This window comes from Aspergillus steynii (genome assembly GCF_002849105.1).
Source record: "Aspergillus steynii IBT 23096 chromosome Unknown P170scaffold_1, whole genome shotgun sequence".
NCBI classification, from domain to species: domain Eukaryota; kingdom Fungi; phylum Ascomycota; class Eurotiomycetes; order Eurotiales; family Aspergillaceae; genus Aspergillus; species Aspergillus steynii.
Window position 1 is genome coordinate 3,805,975 of NW_020194398.1, and position 23,961 is coordinate 3,829,935.

The window sequence follows — 23,961 nt, forward strand, 5'->3', positions numbered from 1 at the left end:
ACTGCAATAGAATACAAGTGATTGCAAGCTCACCCAAGAAAGACGGTGACATGTCTCAGAGCATAGTGTAAAATAGAATCAGCTGGATGCAGGGGCGATATCAGCCAGTCCTGTTTGGTCGAAAGGCAAACAAAGGAACCCGCTGAGTCCAACCCAGTGGCCCGTGCGCATTTGCGCCTCTATTGCAATTTGGTCTGTTGATATTACAATTGATCCCACAAAATTAGTTCATTTGAGAACCAGGTAATACGCGAACTCCAAGAAGAACAGAACTTCCGTTTGCAAACATGGTAACAATCCTCATGCCATGAAACAACGATTGACAAATACATCATGCTCTGTGGGGTTCTTTAGAATGGATTCTTTCTGGGCGATTAGGCAGGATGACGTCTGGATGATTCAGATCAGTATATGATTCACCTTCAGACTCTGCACGAGAAAGAACATTCCGATGTCGTGTAATATTGCCTGCCCTGTTATTCTGTGAAAGGGGTTGTAACTCAGAAAACGACCCTTCGAGCCACATGTTGGAAGGATTATTTCGCTGCCGATATGTGGGCTCTCCAGTTATGGATTCCTTGAGAAGCCTTTTGACTGAGTAGTGGGGTGTGGGTCGGGAATTGCTGCGAGCTGTGAAAAAGGAGCGAAAAGCGATGGATGCGGCCAAAAATACTCCGACTTCGGCGCTTAAGAACTGCCAGTATGTTTCCCAGATCGAATCAATGAAGCCGCGGTAGACAAGCCCAGATACACGGACGATAGAAAGGATGATCATAATAACCGTCAAACATAGTGAGCATGTTAGGATTATCTTCTGGGACCATACGACTTGAATCTTCCAGATTATGCCGATTGGGATAACCAGAACTATTGAGCTGTCAGAGTGGCTAGGACATACATGGATTAATACTGGGACGCATACTTAGTAAATCACCGATCGTGTCCAGTACCATCAACAGAACGGACTGTATTAAGATAATCCGTTTACGGTGCCCAGAAGAACACTCCGCTAGATTTTCCATTAGTATATCGCACATAAAGCCATCATTATAACTTACCTTCCCTCGCATCGAAGAAATAAGGACAACCAATGAAATAGACCGTGACTCCATAGGCCAGGGTACTGATTGTAAAAATGGTAATAACCCACCAGTAGATCTGCCAGCGCGGGATTCTGTCAATCAATCTTTTGAAGAAGACAAGAAAGCTCAGCTTTACGGCGCTGAAAGCGCACCAGGTAGTTGTTAGGCAGATACTACTCCACATGTGATACTTCTGGCTTATGTCTTCTATGTCCGGCGGAGGAACTACACCCTCAAGCCTTAGCTCCATCGCCATTACCATGTACATCGGACTTATAACCGCTCGATACATGATAATAATGCTGAGGAGTAAGAACGCGACCGCCACAAGAAGGAGGACGTCATCAAGTTTCAGCTTCTGCTTCTGCAAGCGAAACCTGATATTAAATCGCATCAGAACCCCTAGCAATGCAAGCGCTAGGAGGGCGGAAATGGAGGCCTAGAAAGTCAGACTCAATTCATTTTCCACGGTGGGTATCACGTACAATGAACGCATTCTTGGGAATTCTTCCAACATTATCCTGGGGCGCCATAATGATGGAATACACCAGCACTGCTGCTCAGGGTCCCTATGTCCATGACACTGCTTAAGTATTCCAAATGAGATCGATATCGCAACCATTGCATCAAAAAGGCAAGGCAAGGCTGCGCTGCATAGTACCAGGATAATAGCAATCAAGTGCAAACATCGTGTGGTTACACAGAAATGTCTGCTTGATCTTACCCAACGATGTAATGTCATTTATTCAGCTAGTACCAATGCATACTAGGTAGCTAAGATAGCTGTAACTTTCGTTCCATGGGCTAGTTAGGTAGTGTTGGTTATTTGGACCTATCATGTGCGAGGGTGTTCTTTGTGTCGTTAGTGGATTTCCGGCCTAGCAACACTGAATCCTTTTTATTTACTGTCATGATATCTCCCCCTCCCCTTGTTTCTCTCCTTTGATTCTCTATCCATTTGAATCGTCGCTACTCTCATTCTCTCTACAGCCATGGATATTCACAGGACGGAATGGAAAGTCCTCTTAAGCCGTATTTGGATGGCTCTGGCGATGGTTTACCTTATATCTATGGTCTACAGGATGGTAAAAGTCCGACTACTCTTCTACCGCCTTAAACGTAAAGCCATGGTGTGTGTTCCTCTTTTCCTGTCTGTTTTTGAAGTCGGTTACGAACACGACGAAAAGCATCTAACAACACATTGCAGCCAATGTACCCCTGGGATCCTATCTTTGGAAACATCCGAGTTCTTGCGGCTCTTAGCAAAAGGGTCCCAAAAGATGCCAGGCAAGCCGAGGCTTTTGTAGCCCTCTCATCGGAAGGTTCTGGAATAGAAAGTTGCTTTTATATCGACGTTTGGCCTTTTGGATTCCCCATGCTTGTTGTAATCTCACCAGAGCTTGCAGTTCAGGCCTGCCAGACTTATGACCTTCCCAAGCCAGATGCGCTCGCTCCATTTATTACCCCGATGGCTGGTGGACCGAGCTTTTTCGATACCAACGGGGCAGAGTGGAAACGGGGACGTGGGACTTTCAACTACGGGTTCAGTGCACAGGCCGCTATAAAACATGTTCCGCATATTATCGAGGAGGCAGAAGTGTACGTCGCTGTTCTTCGGCAACACGCAGAGACGGGTGATACATTTTCGCTGGATGAAATCACCTGCAATTACGTGATGGATATTATTGGCAATATCGCATTGTAGGCTTTCTGCGCGTGACCCGTCTTACCGGATCCTAACGATAGCTTGCAGGAATACTCGATTCAAGAGCCAGACAGGACATAATCCTATCGCTGCGGCTATGAGAAATACCATTGACTGGGAGTTTCAGATCGAAACGGGCAATCCATTCACTCGGTTGAATCCTATGCGATTGTTCAAGCAGTGGTCCAATGGGCGTACAATGAACCACTACATCGGGGTGGAACTAGACAAGCGCTATCAGGAATGGAGGCAAGGTGGACTATCCTCGTCGACAACCAAATCTATTATGGATCTTGTTATTGCTCAATACATGAAGACGAGACCGGCAGGACCTAGTATTGACCCCCAGTTTAAGGCTTGGGCTACTATTCAAATCCGTCTTTTTCTCTTCGTCGGACATGACTCTACCGCGGTGACTATCGTCTATTGTCTGTATCTTCTGTCTAAACATCCTGAGATATTAGTCCGTGTTCGTGCAGAACATGATGGAATATTCGGCTCGGATTTATCCAGCGCCGCTGGGCTGCTCAGGCAGCGTCCAGAGCTCATCAACCGGCTTCCATATACCCTCGCGGTGATCAAAGAAACGCTGCGTCTTTTCCCGCCAGCAAACGGACTCAGGCAGGGTCTTCCAGGAATCTCCCTTCGCGACAAGAACGGTACGGAATTCCCTACTGAAGGGTTTGCCATCTGGATTGTACACAGTGCCGTTCATCGTAATCCCGAATCTTGGCCAGACCCGCATTCCTTCATACCTGATCGTTGGATGGTCGAACCTGGTCACCACTTGTACCCCCCTAATGGTGGATGGAGGCCTTTCGAACATGGGCCTCGGGACTGTATAGGCCAGAATATAGCTCTCCTTGACATTCAGATTACACTGTTGTTAACAGTCCGCGTGTTTGACTTCCGAGATCAGTATTCCGACTGGGATCGCCTGCATTCCTCTCATGGGATCAACACTATGTTCGGCGAGCGGGCCTATCTTATCCAAAAAGGGTCCGGCCACCCGGCTCAGGGATTTCCATGCAAAGTGAGTCTACGAGACAGGACTTAGGCGCTCGGAATGACCTATGTCTGCCTCTTTCTATGTATCCATCCGTCCCAAGACAAAAGAGTGTTTCTAGCTAGGCCAACAGCCTTCCCTGTTTTCATACTTACACCAAACTATTTTCTGCTTACAAAACTGGTGTTGGAATATCAATGAAATCCCCTGCGGACTTATGATATACGATAAGCCCGCTATTGGAAATTTTTAGAAGTCCTCTTGTCGCACAAGGTCATTGCACAAAGCAGCAAACATATGTTGCAATCAAGGGGGGTTATTCTACATACTTGGTGGCTCTAATGCTAGGGCCTTTGCTTTCATTCCATACTCGACGGTCATTCCGCAACACAGCAGAAATTCCTGCTGTCAAGGGGGTTCATTATACATATTTTGTAGTTCTCATGTAAGAGTTAGTGTATTTTGATATTATACTCTAAGGCACCCTAAGTATAAAAGAGAGCCTAGTGACTCGCTCTGACTTGCTCTATATTTGGGCGGAGTTTGTCAACTAAGTTGAACAGCGGCTATATTTAGTACGCATTGAATCATATGAGTGCTTGCCTGTGCTACCCACTTTGGAAAATAGCTTGTTAACCTTACCACTGCCTACTCTTTACCTTGATTATATCACCAAGGACAATCATAATGAAGAGCCCTATAGCGGTCGCTACCTTCGCTTCGCTTTTCAGTCTGTCGGCAGCATGGAATGTCCAGGGCCACAACTATGATCTTTCCAGCACGGGGCCCTCAGGTTGTTTGCAGGCTGATTCGGCGCCGGGAATAGTTCCTATAACCGAGCTGGCATCAGATGAAGCTATTTTGTTTTATCCGGACTCTTGGTGCACGGGCCTTCCCGAGCTCATCAGTGAGAATGGGGAACATCAGCTAGCCAATTCATACAGCCAGAGTTTCAAGGTTATAGCTTCTTAAGCTATAGCTAAAATGCAGTGTTTGAAAGGTGATTGTGCTCTATCGCATGCGGTGCCGACGGGTGGGTTTCTGACTTTTATCAAGCATGCTATCTCACTGTGGAGGTTTGCCTCGTGATCCGAGCCTTGGTATAGTTTTTTCCTATCTCGGGTTTCCCTATACTATAATGTGAATGCAAAGGCTACATTTTGCCGTCCAAATCATACGAATCTGTTGTGGGATCTGAAGTAAACACGACATGCCAGCCGGGGAATAATTACAGGCGCATTGTTATGTAGGGTCTGTTAATAGTATTCTCGCTCATGAAAAATCGGATTTAGCTCCTCGGGTTGGTCCCTGCCATCCGAAGAGCTCGCCCGTACTACACAGGAGCCAAACTACTCAGACGTACATATCTCCTGATCTTAAGACCCGGTCAGGGGATCGTATGAATTGAAAGCTTACTCTGCTGGAAGATCCGAGATGCTCACATGGCCATGTGTTCTGTGGTAGGTCCTAAGGCTTGACAGGAAATGACTAAATTACTAAATACTTAAGGTGACCTCAATCGATTCAATATGAATGATGTTTTTGATTCTCCTAACTACGGGATTTATGTCATATATACGCAATCTCTAGAGCTTCTAAGGTGATGATCAAAATGTAACGAAAATTATCACTCAGTCCCTTGTAAGACGGATTCATGTCGAACAATTGCCGGATTCATTACCTTGGCTGGGCTTATAGCTCGTCGTGGGTAGAACCTAGATATTTTTGGCACTACCAAGCCTGTGCCAAACCTCCGGAACCAAATGTCACTGCGGCCCCGGAACGGGCCTACCGCCGGAAACTATGCACATACCTGCGGCATGCCAATCGGAGAAGACCGGAGAAACGAAATACTATCTACGAGCCAAAGAGACTAACATTGAATTTTTGAATTCTTTCGGGCTACCCTCAATAGTCTGCCGCAGTATTCTCCCAGGAGACCCGCCCCAACCACCAAAGGCTCGTCTTGGCCTTACCCATACATCTGATTCGGGCCTCAGGAATACTACACCCTAGTACCACATTGAGGTGAGAGATGAACAGTGGAGGACCGCACTTTTTCGTACACGCGCTTTTCCAAGAGCTGCCGATTATGCATGCTACACCTTTGCGCAACAGCTCCGCAGGTCAGATTTGCTGAAGGCTAGTAGAATGCTACTGCAGTCTTACCCATGGTTCTGTCGAACAGATTTGCCATGAACTAGCCGTGTTGGGGTCTATCAATATACTGCGCATGGAAAACCGTAGAATGTAACATGCCAAACATGACACTTGTGTTTTAACTTCATAGGTCAGCGGATGGGTGCTGACCTATTACTCCAAACAACCTATAAACCATTCGCAACTTCTGGAATCTTGTTACAATCATAGGACTATAAAAGTGCGAGCATCAATAACGCCCAGATATGGAACCCAATCACCCAATAGGCATCAGAAGAAGCAGTTGGGGAATCATATTTCCTAAGTGGGTCAGCGAGCCATTTATTCCGGGCCTGGAAGAATGTAGGGTCTCAGTCGCAGTAATATTTCACTCGGAATGTTTGATGGCTACTTCCACCTTAGGTCTAGTTCACATTGATTTTCTTTGTGGAGAGAAAATTTGGTGAAATAAAATGCTGACTTCTGGCTTTCGTTTAGGGCACACAGCTCAACTACTACTTGATTGCCATGTATCCAATAGTATACAACACTCTGGCAGCTTTTATTATAAACATATCTGCGAATTGGCTTAAGTATCTAGGTAATTTAAAGCCTCAAAGGGCAAGAGGTATCATAAAATGTGGTGTTACACTCCAAATATACGACGCTGCATTTCGCTAAAGAGGGCTGCATAACAGTTGCATCTAAGGGGACAAATAGACCTGACACTGATGAAGATGTAGCTTTTCTGCATATATCTAAGTATATATAATGCCGACTTACGTCACCCTCTGCTAGACGCCCTGCCTATCTAAAGTAGCACTAAAAGCCTGTCCAAAAGCCTTTCGAATCCCAATCATATCAGTCATAACACTAATCATCTGAAACCCCTTTTTCGAATACTCTCCTCCTTCTTCCCCGGTATCGCAGTAGATTCCACATGATTTCCCAGCTGATTTCGCCGCCGCGTGAACCATCTCGATTGCGTCAAGAAGTTCCTGGTCGTACGCACCCGAGTCGTCAATGGGGTGACCAATATTCATGCCGAGGTCGAAAGGTCCGATGAAGAGGACATCAATACCAGGGATGGCCGCGATTTCGCTGACATTATCAAGAGCGCCCTGTCTCTCAATCTGAACCGCAATTACGAGAGAGCTATCTGCCTGTCGCAGATACTCCATGCCGGTGAGTTGTCTAACCCTGCCACCGTGTGGATGCTGCTCGACGAATTTCTCCACGGCCAGGAGTGGCTCAAAACCCCGCTTTCCAAGTGGGGGGAATTTCGAATATTCGACAACTTTCTTCGCGTCTTCAACGGTCTCGATGACAGGGACTAGGATCCCGTGCGCGCCACTATCCAACGCTCGTTTGATCATCGAGCGTCCCCCCTCCATGACGCGCACGATGGGTGATACTCCGCAGGCGGCACTGGCTGCTACAATCTCGTGCATTGCATCATCGGAGATGTTGCCGTGCTCCAAGTCCACCAGGAGCCAGTCAATGTTGGGCGCTGATCTGCATATTGTGCGGGTCAGGTTTGTGCCGGGGAGCATTTGCCATGCCCCGTAGGCTGGATTGCCTGCCTTTAGGGCTTTTTGAAGACGGTTGGCTGCTTGCATTATTGAGAAGGTGACGTCCTTTTATTGATAGAAGACTGGGGAAAGGATTGTAGTATCAATCCTGATCATGGGCTCTATACATGGCTCTCCCGTCGGAATTGACGCCTTTTATCTTATCCATGTTCGATCATCCCGGGCTTCCGAGCCGAGAGTCCTCCTCCGCACAAGTGATAGGCGGACTATCCGACCATCTGCGTCTAGTGACTATAAGGGATAGCCCGGCTACAGGTACCGGAGTGATGTCAGAGCCTCGGGGAGCTAAAGCGAATGCAGTAAGTTTAGTGAGATAGTCAATCCTTGCCACGCATCCCGTATCCTTCTACGGCAAACCTAGTAAGTTTTATGAGACGACGTCCCTTTCCACACTGTCTCAACCATTCTCGCCCGCTCTCACGCTCAAAATGTGGGGATGTGGAAAAATAGGCGCCAACAAGTGGCTCGTTTGGGTATTGCGATCCGAGATGTAGATCATTTCTAGCTCTTCCTGGAGAAACAAGTTTGTCCTCCTGGTTGACGCACTCCTGCTCATGACCCCCTGTTATATTCAGGAAGGTCGCATATTATCTTTCTGCTCCACACTTTCGTCTGCCCTTTCTCCACTGTTTACAACGGTTCACATCTATCGTTCTACGAACAATGAGCGTAAAAGACAAGCAGCATGCCCATGGCACCAGGAAACTCGATATCGACGATATAGACACCCAATGCGCCTCACAACAAGACATCGTCCCCATCCACAGCGGTCAGCTTCATCGACGTTTAAACTACCGCCAAATTCAAATTATGGCTATAGGCGGTTCGGTCGGCACTGCTCTCTTCGTCAATATCGGGGGTGGCTTAGCAAAGGGTGGACCCTTGAGTCTGCTTCTCGGATTCACCATTTACTCCTTAATTCTGTCCTGCATCAACAACTGCATTGCCGAAATGACCGTCCTACATCCAACCCCCGGCGGTTTCATCCGCATGGCTGGCAAGTGGGTCGACGAGGCTTTCGAGTTCATGGCAGGGTGGAACTTCTTCATCTACGAGGCTCTGTTAGTCCCGTTCGAGATCACCGCCCTGACGATGACTCTCTCCTTCTGGAGAGATGACATCCCTGCAGGTGCCGTGTGTGCTGCGTGTATCGTTGCGTATTCGTATGACCTTTCTCCAACGCGCCATTCTTCAGTCTTTGATTTTCCTTCTCCTAAAATATGCTCAGAGCTAAGTCCTGATTTCTAGTTTACTCAATGTCTTTGCCGTCAGGGTTTACGGAGAAGTCGAGTTCTGGGGCTCCGGCGGCAAAGTAGTGCTCATCGCCATACTCTTCTCGTTTACATTTGTTGCCATGGTCGGTGGAAATCCTCAACATGATGCTTTCGGGTTTCGAAATTGGAAGGATCCCGGCCCCATGGCAACATACTTGAGCTCTGGGGACCTCGGCCGCTTCGAAGGGTTTCTCGGCTCCTTATGGATGGGAAGTTTCACGATCGTTGGTCCAGATTACGTTGCATTGATCGCTGCAGAGGCACAACACCCACGCACCTATGTCAAGAAAGCCTTCCAGACAATCTACTGGCGATTTGGAATCTTTTTTGTCCTGGCTGCTCTTAGCGTCGGCATTCTTCTCCCTTACAATGACCCGACCCTGATCGCTACGTTTCTGTCGAACGGTAGTTCCGGCGCCAAGTCTGCTGGGTCTCCATTCATAATCGCCATGCGAAATATGCAGATTTCCATCCTTCCTGACATCATGAATGCCCTCCTCGTCACGACCATTTTCTCGGCTGGTAATACCTACCTCTACTGCTCCAGTCGGAGCTTATACGCCCTCTCCCTAGACGGCAGGGCACCTCGGATCCTGCAGAAATGTACAAAGCAAGGGGTGCCAATATATTGCGTACTGGTTGTGATACTCTTTCCTCTGCTGTCACTCCTCCAGCTCGGGAACGGATCATCACAAGCCTTAACATGGCTCACGAATATTCTGACTGCCGGGGGTCTGATCAACTACTTCGTCATGGCGGTCACGTACCTCTTCTTCTACCGCGCTTGCCAAGTCCAAGGTGTCGATCGCACCACTCTCCCCTACTATGGACGCTTTCAGCCCTACACTGCATGGATCGGAGCAATCTGCGAGGGATTAATTGTGATATTCTACGGCTACGAAAGCTTCCGCCCGTGGGATCTAGGGACCTTTTTCTCGAACTATACGTTGGTCATTCTTGCTCCTATCCTTTACTCTTTTTGGAAGATTTTGAAACGGACGAAGATTGTCTCGCCTCGTGAAGCGGACTTGGTGTGGGAGCGGCCAATCGTTGACAGTTACGAAGCGAGCATGATTTCCAAGCCGCAGGGTTTCTGGGCGGAAACGCTGCAATGGGTTGGGTTAAGAAAGGCGAAACAGGGAAATGATTGATGTCGACGAAGGTCGAGTACTGGGGAGGGACATGGATAGTTTGCCTTTTGTCTATTGTGTATTTTGAATGCTAAGTATATCGAAAGCGCAAATGTCGTTACTACGAGGTTAGCATATTTGCGATGACCTTCAGCCTTTCACCTACATCTGCAGGGTAGCGACAACAGAGTACTCGACTATCCTCTGTTCGCTATCGCAGTATTTCATTGTTTTCGGCTTTTAGTCTTGAAACAGTAGCTGTGAATGATCTGAATACTCGGAAATCCTGCGGGTCAATGGCATGGGAGGCTGGAGGATGGTTTGATATGAAATACATATACATGGTCTTATAGATTCACCATGATAAATCTTAACACAGACGTTAAAATATACGCCTCATTACGTACGAAAAGTGTTGTCTCTTGATTCTGACATACAATATACCATTTAAATTCCCATATACCCTCCCTCTTTAGGTCTATGAAATCATTCGTCTAGACACCTCCAGCCTCCAGATCAGAGGAGTTAGACCTCCCTTCGTTCTCGGGTATGGCGCCTTCTTTGGTAACGTCATAGAACTCTCTACCAGCATCACAAAACAGAGCACCCATCGGCCTCATATACTTATGGAAAGCTAGCTATCCACGTCTGGAGGCATACTGGTATCGTCGTCATCCTTATACGGCCAGTTGCGCCAGGAGACCTCCCGCTGGTCCTCCTCTGCTTGCCGAACCATTTCCATACGAAACCGTCGATTGCCCTCACGCGCCCTCTCATAATTCTCTGGCTCAGTCCCGCCTTCTGCGTCGATACCCAGATGTTCTCTAACTCGTGACAGCAGTTGTTCTGACTCGTTCCACCCCTGCGATTCCGCCATAGCCTCCTCTCGCTCCCCAGCGCTGAAAACAACCGGACACGCTTCCGAAGAGAGACCAGTCCATACGGATGGCGTTGTGACGCCCACTAACGCAGCACGGAGATTGATTAAGTCTGCGTCCCAGGGATACCCTGTCTGGCGGAGAAGATATTGCCGCATTCCGAGATGAGGGAGTTTCAAAAGCTCCATGTGTTGCTCGTTGTGTATGCCTGTTGCGGCTGTGTAATAGAGGTTGGCTTCTTCTAGGCGAAAGGCAGCTATGCATTCTCTCTGTTGCTCGATACTCATTTGGTCGAAATCGTCGGGGAGAGATGGAATTTGGAGGCTTTGCGGTTGCGAGGAGTCATGCTCACAGAATGCGGGATATCCTGATTGCATGAAGCGGGGGGATATTACAGTATCTTGCCAATCAATGATGCTGATGATTTTGGTGGATCCAGGTGCTAATAAGATGTTGCTTAGGCTCAAGTCTGGGTGTCTTAGTGTCGGGGCGCTGTAAGTGCCCGATGGGCTAAGATGGGGCGCTAGTTGAAGAAATTGCGACAGCAGTGAAATATGCTCAGAGGGATGGATGTTATGATTTGTTGGTAGAAGGAATACCTGGCGAGGTTGAGGCTTGGCATGGTGCTGGATGATAGACATCTCTCGGCGAGCTGCGGCGGTAACGCAGTCAACGGGTGAAATCCCTATATCAATGATCAGTCCTGAGCTCGTTCGCTTCATTTATGAAGCTTAAAACCAAAGAGTAGCCGAGACAGGAAGACTTACAGGGCCCACGGTCAATCTCCGTCTTTCCTCGTTCGGCATGCCAAAACTGCCGCGCAGATGTAGGACCTATACAGAAATCATCTGTCACGGGTATCTGAGGTTCCCCATTAAGATCCTTCCTATGATACAAGCTTCCGTATGCAGGAAAATGGACGTCAAAAATCTTCCTCTCGATATCTGAGATTTGCCTCATGATGTCTGCCACTTCTGCGGTCGTAAGGGATAACCACCGCGAGGATAGACTCTCTCCTTCCACCCGCTCCATCAGGATATACTCTGCTCTGATAGGATTTTCCGACGAGGTCGAATATGCAAGGACCTTCGGTACGGGTACTCTGACGACATTTCGCAGAAAGTCTATCGTAGCCACCTCACTGGCGGTTGTGTAATGAGAAGGCCCGGCAATGGGGGTAGGAATTCGCGCGATCACTTCACGGTCATCCTTTGCTCGCAGGAGGAATACTTTGTTGAATCCTCCCTCTGCAAGCTTTGAAATATAGGGGCAACAGTCTTGTTGTATTGCTTCCCCGGCGATCCGCTGGAGCTCTGTTACTTGAACCCTGACGTATCGTTCTTTTAAACGGTCGGTTTCCTTGAATCTGGCTGATATTAAGTACTTGATTGTAGGAGATTCTGAGGCTCAGCTTACATCCATCGTCTTGATGTATTCCGGAAGAAATCCTCGTGGAGTGCTGCTTGACTGCGGGATGGCATCCAGGCAACTTGTCGTGAACCAACACATGGTTGGTGTGAACGAGGGTTGAGGGACTCTAAGCTCCGAGAAATTTCGCATCTTCGAAGATACTTCACCATTATTTAGGAACGATCGTAATAACCCGGCGCTGCTGGCTCACAGAGATGTTGACAGGAGTAGGTCCTCTAGTCGGTTGCCACCTGAAGCAAGGGGAGGTCAGCTGCACTGCCAAGCCCTAACCGCCCTGGGTAAAGAACTACAGTACAGGGGTTGATTTGCCGGAGAAGGGGTCTCTAAGCTCCAATCTGACTCTGACAGCATCGATAGCGGGCCATGTAGTTTGTAGGACAGTAGAAAATACCGAAAAATCGTAGTTGTGGGGTTATTACAATGTGTCCTCAAGAGAAAATACATGTTGTGGATACCCCTGGCGGCCGATCACTCCCAAGGCTAAACAAAATAAACTCACCAAAGGTCTATTAGCATGTAGACGATAGACCAAAAGCCCTAGCTAAGGCAATTTTCTGACTATTAATGTCAGCAATACCTAGATATGCCGCGCATATTCCAAACGCTTGGTGCTTTTTCCCCTAACCTCTAACAAATTGAAATTCGAAATTTCATTGTGCAATATTTTTTGGACATAGCTCATTAAATGCTCTGTGACTTAATGTGTTACAGGGCAGTGAATGACGGCGACAGCTGGAGACCTTGTTACAATAGTAATGTATATAACGTCATTTCAAACTAGTAGCAACTTCTATCTGCCAGTATGACATCCTGTTGACAAGTTACCCTCTTCATACCGGCTGTTGTGTACCCTTCTCGGATCCTCTTCCCGATACTCGGGTTGGCCGAGGCGACAAGCGATAGGTCAGGGTGAAAGGGCTCTGGTGAATTCGGCTTCCGCGGGCCCTAGAAATACATGATTGGAGCGTGAAAAGAGTGCCTTGTACCCCTTGTCATCTCGGACAGATACATGTATATTGCACTAGGTCCCGGCTCCCGAGATACGGTCGATCCGAGCACACGCGTACGTGTTTACCTTACTGGTTGTAATTGACAAACTACCAAATGTTTGAGATGTATCTTGTCCCCCATGCATGATAATGGATGACCTTATGTGCCTATAGGGACAACAACCTGTAACAATGATATCGACCATGAGTTTGAAGCATCATTTCAGGGTTTGCGCACGCCTTTACAATTTTTGACAGTACCCGGTTTATTAGAGATCAAAGAGTCCCGGCATGAGTGAGTATACAGTCTTGTAGTTGTATTTCTTCTTGAGACTGCAATATCATACCTCTTTTGGAAAGACTATCCCGAAATCGACCAACTGATGGCCTAGAGACATGTCACCAAGACCAGGCTCGGGCGGATACACGCAGAGCAAATCCCGAATGCAAGATCAGAGGTCTAGTCTTTGCTATCGCTACGAGGTGTGGTGTGGGCTGCGACGCGGTAGCACGCCGAAAGAGCCCTATCGGGGACAAAATCCTGCTTCCCGAATGACAATCACACGAGCAGTTGATCGAAATCTAGACAGGGTACAGACACACCATACCTACGTCTCATGACTTCAATTTTCGGGTTGCTCCCGAGACAGAGCACACCTGGCTCGTGAGCTTTGACCAGCAATCTACATATAAGTAAGGGGTGAGAGTGGCCAGCCTGGAAATTCGGTCTGTCTGTCTTTCATCTTCAACAGTTTCCCATCTCAACTTCGAATTTCTCTACCAGATAACCACTCAACATGGCCCCCGCAGCACTTGGCTCGCCTCGTTTGGCCCCAACAGTGGTAGGCCCTACCACCAAAAAGGCTACTCGTCCAACTCGCCAGCTTCCCAGAAGTCTCATCGAGGGAGCTAAGGTTGAGAAGAAGATGCCCTTTGATCCTGATACACACATCATTTACCAGCCCCCGGAGAAGATCCATCTGATGAGTGAATTGGGCCTCGAGGGTGCTGGTATCTCTCCGAATGCAATTTCCGAGCCCTTTCCTCTCTTCTCAGAGGCGGCCATCAAGCAGATGAGGGCGGAGATATTCAGTGACCCGGTCTTGGCGGATTGTCAGTATGCCTCGACCTTCTGTACCAATATGATCAGAGGGATGGGACATCAGTAAGTTGATAGATTGGCCTCTCGTTTCATTTAGTACAGGCAGTTGACGCTTCTGGATCAGACGTGCCCCATTCGTTTACGATGCCTGGAAATCATCCAGGCTCTTGTCTAGTGTCTCCGAGGTGGCAGGCGTGGACCTTGTTCCCGCCTGGGAATATGAAGTCGCAAATATCAATATCGCCGTCAAAGATGACGACGAAGCCGAGTCCTCGATTGACCAAATGGTCGATGTGAAAGACGATAACACGGCCGCATTTGGATGGCACTATGACAGCTTCCCTTTTGTTTGCGTAGCGATGCTCTCCGACTGCACGCACATGGTTGGCGGCGAAACAGCAGTCCAGTTGCCCTCCGGCGATATCAAAAAGTTCCGCGGACCTGCAATGGTATGTTTAGCATACAGTACCAACTAACCTACTAGTCAAGGTAGAGAGCTAATGTCAATAGGGTTATGCGGTAGTGATGCAAGGGCGGTATCTGCAGCACCAAGCCCTCAAGGCTATCGGTGGTCGCGAACGTATTTCCATGGTGACTCCGTTTCGACCAAAGGACCCGCTCGTTCGCGATGAGATAGTTCTCGTGGGAGTCCGGGGCATCAGCAACCTGTCCGAAGTGTATCCACAGTACTACGAGTACCGACTGGACGTCCTCGAGGAGCGCATTAGAGCTCGGAAGAAGGCTGAGAGAGCGCGAGAGACAGCTTACCGTCCGTTCAGTCTTGCGGAGGAAAGAGACTGGATTCGTGCTCAGAGGGACTATTTGGATTCAATGCTGAATGAGATGTATGAGGTGAAGTAATTTATGAGTCGGTGGGAAAGATATTTTATCGGGATGCCCTAGCTTTCTGTCACTTTCGTTGCTTCTGCTATTGTCATGGCTTTTTTCTTCTTATCTTTTCTTTTGCTATTTTATCGCTTCTTTCGATTAGCCTTTTCCAAATTGACTCGTTTCCTTTTCTTTTCCAAATATTCCTCCAGTAGTGACTCACGTAGAGTAAGGTGAAAGACGTTATAGTAATCTAAGACATCGAGCGTTTGAGTCTCGATAAGAGTTAAATTCAATGGCTTCGGTTCTCAAGCTCATCGCCCATGAATTTATTTCAATCAATTTTACTTCGTTCTAAGTTGTTAATGAGACGTGAAATGTCCCTCCCCTTGCCGGCGATATCATCAAAAGTCAAATGATGACATGAGACATAGCCTTCGATAACTTAGCTCGCAATATGTCGTGCTTTGGTATGGGGGTGAATATATGCATAAAAGCCGCCCCGTCCAGTCCGCATATCTCAGTTACTAATTTGAACCGGCCTCGCGGATACCGCGCGAAATCATAATTAGATTGGCACCATTAGGAGCATGTACATCTTACCTACAGTAAGTGACCGCGAGTATGTTCTGGCCTATCTCACAGGCCTTAGGACTGTCGGCGTAATACGACGTCGTATCTATCTATTATCTACACTGCGCAGATACCGAGCCGATGCGATTAGCTAGGGGAAAGGATCGGATGGGGATCCCGACGTGCAGCAAATCCGAGCCGAGCCGGGCGCCAAGCTGGCAAAAGAAACCTGGATTTATATTATTGTGTACCACGCTGTGACGCGCTGAATTGCTATGTGAGTTTCATGGGCTGAAACTCTTGTTTCCTTGTGGTATGCTTCAAATCTCAAAGTAATAAGGCGGCCGAAATCCTCCAACACCGTGAAAGGATAATTGATCACAGAAGATCTACTAGAATTTCTTTTCGATAAGTTCCCAGACGTGACGTGCCGGTGACAGATCGTGTCGTTGAAGCAGCTAGATGGAGGTCTACCTAGCTGTTGTCGCTCTAGTCTCGGAAATGTCGCGATCGCTTAAAGATTTGCCATATGATTGCGACCCTGCTGAAAAGAAACGTTTTACGCTCCCGAGACATTGCTAATCAAAATTGTGCCAATTGAGGTGAGTGAAACTCTGGTAGACGCGGTGGGATATGAGGAGGCTATGAGTATGGCATTTCACAAGCGCCCTGTAATGGAAGCGCTGCTGGATCTGCAACGCCATGATATTACATTTACCCAAGAGCTTATAGTGATGGCTTTGGATGGCTATGTGGATCATAGGGTCTTCGAAGTCTTAGCAAATCGACTGGGATCAACAGTATCAATAACGGAGAAAGTTTTGGAAACGGCTGTTTGGACTGGTAAACTTGCACATTTTGACTTCTTGCTGAAAGGGAGGCATAGTTTTAAGCTCCCAAACCGGGGGATTCAATTTGGCAAAATAACACCCCACACAATCTTTTCGTTGTTGTGAAAGCAGCAAAAACCCCTTCTGGGATGTGGAGAATTTTACATCTCGCAAACCCTGCTGGATTTCCTGTTCATCATTTACAGAATAACCCTCTGGTTTCATAGATCTCTATCCAAGCACTTTTATATCAAAAAACTACTTTAGTATGCCTCATCTCATAATCGTGGTGTGAATTGAAACATATAGGATTCTTCTGTTTAGCCAATGTACCAGCTTCCGACAAGTACGCCGAGGCCCCAAGACTATAAACAATGTGATCGAAATTGGTAACCAGGGTTCTCGATCTACGCATGGCATGGCATTTTTAAGTTTCTTTTCTTGCAATATGGAAATACCCGTAATATCTCTCCATTGTAGGTAGGTAACAACAAAGGTAATATTCCATTTCACACAATGATATTTCGCGTTAATTGTGTTATTACCTAGCATTCTAGGTAATTAGAAATCTTCTGACTGTGCTATATATCAATACTTGCAACTTCGCTTTTGAACTCCTTACCTAAATTCGACTAGGTGCCTAAGGTTGTCGCGGTATGGTGACGTAGATGCTCTATCATAGCAGGAACATCGAAATGAATCAACAATACGACATACATGAAGAATTAGTCACCTAAACCACTATGAGATGGCTTTTATTCCTTCATCCCATGGAGTATGATTCTAAGTTTCATTGTCTTCACAGTTCTCTCCCACCCACATCACGCCATCAACAATTTCATCAAGGCGACGCTCTGCGTCAAATTTACCTAGTTTTTAACGATCCATTTTTAACTTCATTCCACATGCCTGAAATATTGCCTTCAACGGAGCTTAAAATAAATCAGTGAGTATCAGCCTAGACAGTATCTTCCATACTGTCAATACCCTCAGTCTACCAACATGCGAGATAGGCCCAAGCCAAAGGACAACGCCAAAGTGGATAATGGCGCCAAAAGCAAAGATGACTCAAATCCAGACTCATCTAAAAGCCCTGTATTTCAGGCTTTACGTCGGAGGCTTACTGGATTGTGGCATGCTAAAAGTCGATCTAGCATTCTTCCTCGTCGCCTTCGTCCGCTGCCCCTCCCCGTGAACCCATCCCCGACTGGCCAGGTATGCTCGATAATAAATCCATCTGACTACGTATTAATGGACATCCAGTTGATCCGCGTGCCTTCAAATGCGTTCTGTGTCGGGAGTGGCATATCGCTCGGTGCCCGTGGCTACGGAATTACTAGGATCGCTTAGTTACGGAATCCGGTGCTATTTCAGCGGCTTGCTTCATTGCTTTTAAGTTATTAGATAGTGTCGGGTCTTTTAAAGAGAAATATGGGTCACCTATCAAAGAAAGATGTGATAAATGGGCGATTTGATTATGCTTCTAGCAGGGTCTATTGATTAACTTCTATCTCTCTTGTGTCAACGCAAACTAGCTCGCCGTAACGCAACCATAATACTCCCAGGCATCTTAAAATTTTCCCATTATCTTGAAGAATCTTCGATGCGATCGGCACCCTCGATAGCTTCTTCACAAACCTGGCTAAGCAACTCCGGTGCCTTTATTCCATCGTTAGAATCCACAGGACACCGATTCTCCATTACAGCATCTGCCGCTGAGTAGCTAGCCAAGGGTCTTGCCTTTTCCCGAACCCTTAGACAAACTTCCCTTGTAGAGGTCTTAAGGGTTGAGTCTTCAAGATGCGAGCCTATTTCTGAAGCCGAGGATGGTGCTTCAGTCTATATAATTCCTACATTTTCCATGCCTCCGATGAAATTACTCACATAGTAAACTCATTTTATATTGCTGTAGCACAGAAGTTCTAGGGTCGGGACCGACTATATCGCGGATTTCAGCTTGAATCACATCCAAACTAGCATTTGCAAGAGAACTCATCGGCTCTGTCTTGAAGCTTTGAGCCGACTCCGCGGACCCGCGAGCCTTCCGCGTAAAGACACGAACACGCCGTCGCCTCGTTCAAGCAGCGCCCGGGATGTCCTTTCATTGGCATGACAGCTTTGATCTGATTCGATGCACCGACTACATGCCGGCTTCTTTGCATCGCATTTGATCCTCAGCCTGCTACATTTGGGCCCACCCCACCCGGACGGGTGGTAAACAAAACAAGCCCCAATGGAAATCGTCCTATTCGTCGACAGCTCAGCCCTTTTAGCAGCACTGTGGCGAAAAAATCAGAACATCTTTCCACTACGCGTCTTTGCTTGAATTATAATGAGTTCTGGATCGACATCACGAGTGATGTAATGCATGCAGAGAATTCGCGTCATGGGATGGCAACCCGTGACGCGCGCAGCCGAACGGTCTGTACGCTGTCTGCCTGGTCTATCAGGCTCCAATTAAAGGATTGCATAGCTTATTTTCGATTTTCGTTGTTCTTTTTTGATACGATTTACCTGGAGTGGAGAAATTCCTGTTCAATGCGTTACATGTTGCTTGCATTTTCTTGCCAATATCTGTCCCCACAGGGCCGGAATGTATAAATCATGCTGAGTTCCACGGCCACACACACATTCAAAGATTTCACACTACCACTGGAATGATTCTCTAAATAAATTGAAACCTATTTGTAGCATCATATTCAAACCCTTTTTAAGCTAGACAGTTAAGTAAACCTGCCCATCAGGGCTTTGGAGATGGGCGCCCTGAATATCATACCTGACCGAGTCCATACTAGATACAAGAATTATTGAAGTGTTTATTTTTCATTTCCTGGTCAACATACCTATAGTCCAAGTTGCTAATATCGGCACAACTGGATAAACCAGCCCACGTCATCCTCGGTATATCCACGGGCCTTCGCATTGGCCTGAAGATCTTCTGCGGCCCTGTCGAATGTTTTCACAGATTTCTGGATCAGATCTACTGCGTCATGGATGGCACTCTGTAGGTTTCTGCTGGCGCTATAGGCGACAGGAATGAAGTTATGAAGACAATCACTTCGCTGCTGGAATTAGCATTTGAAGTGTATACTTGCATTCATGACTTACCAGCTCTTTCCTGAATGATGCAATGTCATTGACACTGTTGATGAGGCTGGTTAGCATAGCTAAAATGGTGATAACGCTTTTGTATCTTACAGGAAAATTATCAAGACCGTTTGGTTCCAAATCACCTTCATTGATTGTAATTCTTTGAGATCCTTGGGAATCCTTCTGTTCATACTGAACCTATACTCATGTTAGAAGTGAACGATATAAAAGACAAGATTAGGATATTATACTCGGAGCACGCGAGGACCTGTCCAACCGCACTAGATCCAAGTCTGATATTAATGTATTCTTCTATAGATGGGACTATACCACTTCCTTTCAGTCGCTGTTCCCTCCCTATTGAATCCACGTAGAAGGAAAACTCTTGCAGAAAGGCGGTTCTTTGCGCTGGAACAACTTTAGTCTCTCTGCTACTCTTTGGACTTCCGATCTTGTCTTCACCACTTACCTATATTATAGCTCTCACAGAGCGCATCGCCGATCATTCGAAAACCTTGCGTAATCGAATTGCGTGGTGTAATCATATGAGAGCTCTCTGCAAGTTCAAGGCATTGACTGACCCATGAAATACTTTCCTGCATGACCTGGTTTGAGTCATCGGTTTCATGGCACAATGATCCCTTGTTCGAATCGAATTGGTCATCCCAGACAAACAACCAAGCCAAGAGCCAGCCGCAAATACAAAGCTCCCTCAACTCTGCGTGTGGCCACCATGCCGCGTCGCATGAGTGAATTTTATAAGATCGGGCACGGGACAGTGCTGTCTCGTCGTTTTGGAAGAGGCTAAGTGGGATAAGATCAGTAGGCGAAAGCGAGAACATTCTATTTATAACTTATCATATATATTGTCCAGGAATGCTTCGAGGTGTTTGTGGTTTGGGTTTATCCCGTGGGGCCACTTCCGGAAGATATAGCGCAAGTCGGGGATCCGGATAGTGCAGCCTTTGATTTCTTTTAGAATAGAATTTGCAGAATTATTTTCGCCGTGCATAGCGGAGAATGTTGAGAATGATTCAGATAGAGGGGATTATATGCAGACGGTATTTGGCAATTTGTCGAGACTTATATATGACAACAATGTCGACATATTCTACAACTTCGATTTATATTGGAATCTATTTTCGCTGTGAGGTTGGTGAGAGAAATATGGGAACTATTGTTCCACACCAATCAATAAACTCCCAATTGATTGAAAAGGCGTGTTTATAACATCGTGAAGTATCTTTCAGTATTATGCGTAAAGTATGAGCTTCCTCCCTTTCTATAATCTTATCAGTGTGTATTGGTCCCCGAAATATCACGCTTTCTCGGGTAGATCTGCCTGCAGATCAGTGGACTTTGCCTTTTTTTTGAACTCTTTTTATGACGCACATGATGATCGAACGCTATTAGACGACTCTGGGCGTCTAGGTTAGCTTAATTACATCCACTTTTATCCTTCGTTAACGAATTAAAACCCTAGTATCCCTCATTGCTATGGTGGCAACTGTAAGGTCCAGAGTAATCCAAGGCTCAACGGGAAATCTATGACAAACCATACGACAATTTTATTTATTATTATTGTCATTTAGCATCCAGTAATAAAGCCACAGTGAGATTCTGGGTTCTCCTATCTTAACTTCGAACATCATTAACTCTTCTTAACCTCAAAGTTAACGTTGTCCCCACACCTGTCATAGAAAGTACCCCCAGCGTCGTCACCAGCCATGTAAAGAAGATGTCTATTCTGTTTGAGCATTCACACTGATGATGAGCGCAAAATCAATAGCAGAAACTTTAATCCAACATTGACAACTCTGCAAAGCCAAGACACTATTCCCTGGTGTTTATTGTCTCACTGCAACCACAAATAGACGGGGGTAACGAAGCAGCACCCTTCCATCTACGGACTTAGGATACGCCTTCTCGAGGGATTCCAAGTAAACTGCCAAATACGCCTCCTGATCTTTCGGCGTCAGTGGATCGAGATAAGGCCTTAATCCTGTACCTTTGACCCATTCAATCACAGCTTGATGATCTGCAAGGGGGTGGAAATAATCCGTCTTGAAAATCTGCACATCAGAGCAAAGAGGCTTGAGATTATCGTATATCTCTTGCGGCGATTGGATCTCGTCCCGATCGACATCGCTCAAGGCGCTTGCCCACGGTCCCTTGTTTGCCGTCTCTCTCATCAAGACATGGGATGGTTCAGACAGATTATACGGCACCTGGAAAGCAAAAGTCCCACCCGATTCTTGACTTCTAATCAACCTTTTCATGATTTCGAAACGTTCGTCACCCTTAATCCATTGGAAGAGAGCATTTGAATAGAAAAGATCGACAGTCTCCGAAGGCGAGTAAGACTGTAAGCCTTGAACTGTGAACTGTCGTTCAGGTAGAGTTGATCTGGCTTTTTTGATCATGTTGGGCGATGAATCGATCCCCACGATTTGGGCGGCAGGGTAGCGCTCCTGCAAGATCGCTGTGGAATTACCCGGTCCACAGCCCAGATCCACGATGTTTTTGGGGTTCTGGAGAGCAACTCGAGAAAGGAGGTCCCGGGCGGGTCGAGTACGTTCATCTTCGAATTTCAAGTATTGGGACGCACTCCAATCACCGCCGGCACTGGTGCTATGAGCCATCTTTTGGAGGCTATACGGGCGGGGCGAGAGGAGTGACTTGGAAGAAAGCAACCCTCTTGCTCCAGCAGCCAGGTGTTTTATTCGACAGGCCATACTGAGCGAATTGAGAGACGATTGAGTTGTATGTACAGTCGATACAGCCTTGTTTGGTCAACAGGAGGTGTACAAACCAAGGCAACCGTTGAGGGTGAGGATTGCGACTGAAAAAAGCAAGTTCCGCTTATAATGATTGTAAACGAATGCGATTATACCGATCGAGTGGTTTTATATGAGGCTTATAGTTAGGAATGTCATGTTCGTCCTCGATAACTTGCGATGATGACTGTAAATGTGGCGATAATCGGCACATTCCCTAAGGTGGATCCGCGGGAACATGACCGAAACCACCGTTTGCGGTTAGTCTACGCCCCGGATACCGTAAAGAAAGCCCTCCGATGTCGCTACTTATCTTCCAGGGGTTGCAGCCTTAGGCTTCCAAATGTCTCTAAATATTTGCCCCTACATAACTATTATGCCATTCCGATTTATACTTCTGAACATATTTTACGCAATTTCTAGTTGCCTTAGGCGTCCATTTGCCGGCACCCATCTTCTCGTCTATTCTGCAAATCAGCTATGTAAACAAATTCTATCGATGTATCTAACACGATGATATTGTTGCTTTTTATCACTATTTCATATACCTTCAAGGCGAAGTGTAGCAATGTTTATGAATCGTATTCACTATATATTCTAATTCTGCTCAAAGACCTGAATGGTTTCAATTTAGAAATGACGCTTGTTTCGGGGAGTTTGTCGCCGATTTTTGTACCCCTTTTTAGATATTTTTTCTGATCCTGTGATCTGATTAAATTCTAAGAATGAAAAGACACGTTTTTCTCGGGCGCTGTTCATAGCCTTCAGGTAACCGGCGGTAAAATGGAAGAGCCAGAACCAAATATGCTAGTCAAAGGGTGGGAAACCAGTCGTTGGCCTGTACAGCTGACCAGGAACAGGAAATAACAAAATCCTATTCAGAAATCTAATCCGGTATGACTGATTAATTGGGCGAAGAGATCTATTCTGGGATAGCCTGAAGGTAGACAGTTACGTAAAACCATAGTAATTTTTCCGCTCATATGAATACTTCTCCCATGGTGAATAACATCATCATCCTACAAAAAGTCACGAAAGGAAAGGAGAAGCAACGCCCAAATACCATCCAAGACAAAATATGCATTTATGGGATATGAGCGGAGGCATCAAAGATTGTTTGATTGACTGGTCTTCGTGATGCAAAAACTGAACAACAGGTGCCTAAGGGGCTTTTCATGCACGGCTGCCATTCCCTGTCAAGCATTGCCAATAGGCTGAGAGGATCTTCGAAAAAGATCTTGCATCATTGTTTCATGATATCAACAGGCTTTCGCCTCTGGCCCAGAACTTGAAGGCCAATCCCAAAATCTAGGTCAGCAGGTGTTGAGCTAGATGAGTATATTATCCCAGGATCGGATCATCCATGTCTAATTTGTAAACAACCAATGGAATGCCGGTATTCAATATTCTAAATAAAGTGTGCCAGACCCCAGGTTTCGAAATTGCTGTAATCAGGGAAGGCAGGGTGCAGGGGAGTGTTTTCCACCCGCCTAGGCCCGACCCCAAACCCTAAAATGACCGCTTTTTGAGTCGGT

At 46.6% G+C, this 23,961-nt stretch overlaps 7 protein-coding genes across 7 annotated transcripts; 3 read left to right on the forward strand and 4 right to left on the reverse strand.

Annotated features, from left to right (window-relative positions):
* Window positions 1–78: 78 nt before the first annotated feature.
* On the reverse strand, window positions 79–1,769 carry P170DRAFT_483688 (uncharacterized protein; the record flags this gene model as incomplete). Its single annotated transcript, XM_024853904.1, has 5 exons — window positions 1,568–1,769; window positions 1,059–1,521; window positions 899–1,009; window positions 421–867; window positions 79–194 (listed from the first exon to the last, which is right to left on the reverse strand). Exons 1-5 carry the CDS (start codon window positions 1,613–1,615, stop codon window positions 79–81), a joined length of 1,185 nt encoding a protein of 394 aa, XP_024710201.1. The 5' UTR covers window positions 1,616–1,769.
* A 296-nt stretch (window positions 1,770–2,065) lies between these two features.
* P170DRAFT_374290 (cytochrome P450) lies at window positions 2,066–3,832 on the forward strand (the record flags this gene model as incomplete). The annotated part of the gene is made up of 3 exons (XM_024845283.1): window positions 2,066–2,212; window positions 2,290–2,783; window positions 2,836–3,832. Coding segments are annotated over exons 1-3 (1,629 nt in total), but the record flags the coding sequence as incomplete, so codon positions are not given.
* A 2,894-nt stretch (window positions 3,833–6,726) lies between these two features.
* On the reverse strand, window positions 6,727–7,551 carry P170DRAFT_421537 (HpcH/HpaI aldolase family protein; the record flags this gene model as incomplete). Its single annotated transcript, XM_024847369.1, has 1 exon — window positions 6,727–7,551. The coding sequence occupies one exon, from the start codon at window positions 7,549–7,551 to the stop codon at window positions 6,727–6,729; it is 825 nt and encodes a 274-aa protein (XP_024710203.1).
* Window positions 7,552–8,187: 636 nt separating this feature from the next.
* Window positions 8,188–9,949, forward strand: P170DRAFT_345436 (amino acid transporter; the record flags this gene model as incomplete). The annotated part of the gene is made up of 2 exons (XM_024843513.1): window positions 8,188–8,687; window positions 8,773–9,949. 2 exons carry the CDS (start codon window positions 8,188–8,190, stop codon window positions 9,947–9,949), a joined length of 1,677 nt encoding a protein of 558 aa, XP_024710204.1.
* Window positions 9,950–10,562: 613 nt separating this feature from the next.
* P170DRAFT_398674 (uncharacterized protein) lies at window positions 10,563–12,287 on the reverse strand (the record flags this gene model as incomplete). Its single annotated transcript, XM_024846239.1, has 3 exons — window positions 10,563–11,491; window positions 11,574–12,172; window positions 12,223–12,287. 3 exons carry the CDS (start codon window positions 12,285–12,287, stop codon window positions 10,563–10,565), a joined length of 1,593 nt encoding a protein of 530 aa, XP_024710205.1.
* A 1,736-nt stretch (window positions 12,288–14,023) lies between these two features.
* On the forward strand, window positions 14,024–15,189 carry P170DRAFT_483704 (uncharacterized protein; the record flags this gene model as incomplete). The annotated part of the gene is made up of 3 exons (XM_024853905.1): window positions 14,024–14,391; window positions 14,453–14,777; window positions 14,839–15,189. 3 exons carry the CDS (start codon window positions 14,024–14,026, stop codon window positions 15,187–15,189), a joined length of 1,044 nt encoding a protein of 347 aa, XP_024710206.1.
* A 4,228-nt stretch (window positions 15,190–19,417) lies between these two features.
* On the reverse strand, window positions 19,418–22,451 carry P170DRAFT_505552 (S-adenosyl-L-methionine-dependent methyltransferase; the record flags this gene model as incomplete). Its single annotated transcript, XM_024854297.1, has 5 exons — window positions 21,658–22,451; window positions 21,561–21,615; window positions 19,758–19,847; window positions 19,668–19,701; window positions 19,418–19,621 (listed from the first exon to the last, which is right to left on the reverse strand). The coding sequence occupies exons 1-5, from the start codon at window positions 22,382–22,384 to the stop codon at window positions 19,418–19,420; spliced, it is 1,110 nt and encodes a 369-aa protein (XP_024710207.1). The 5' UTR covers window positions 22,385–22,451.
* Window positions 22,452–23,961: the final 1,510 nt, after the last annotated feature.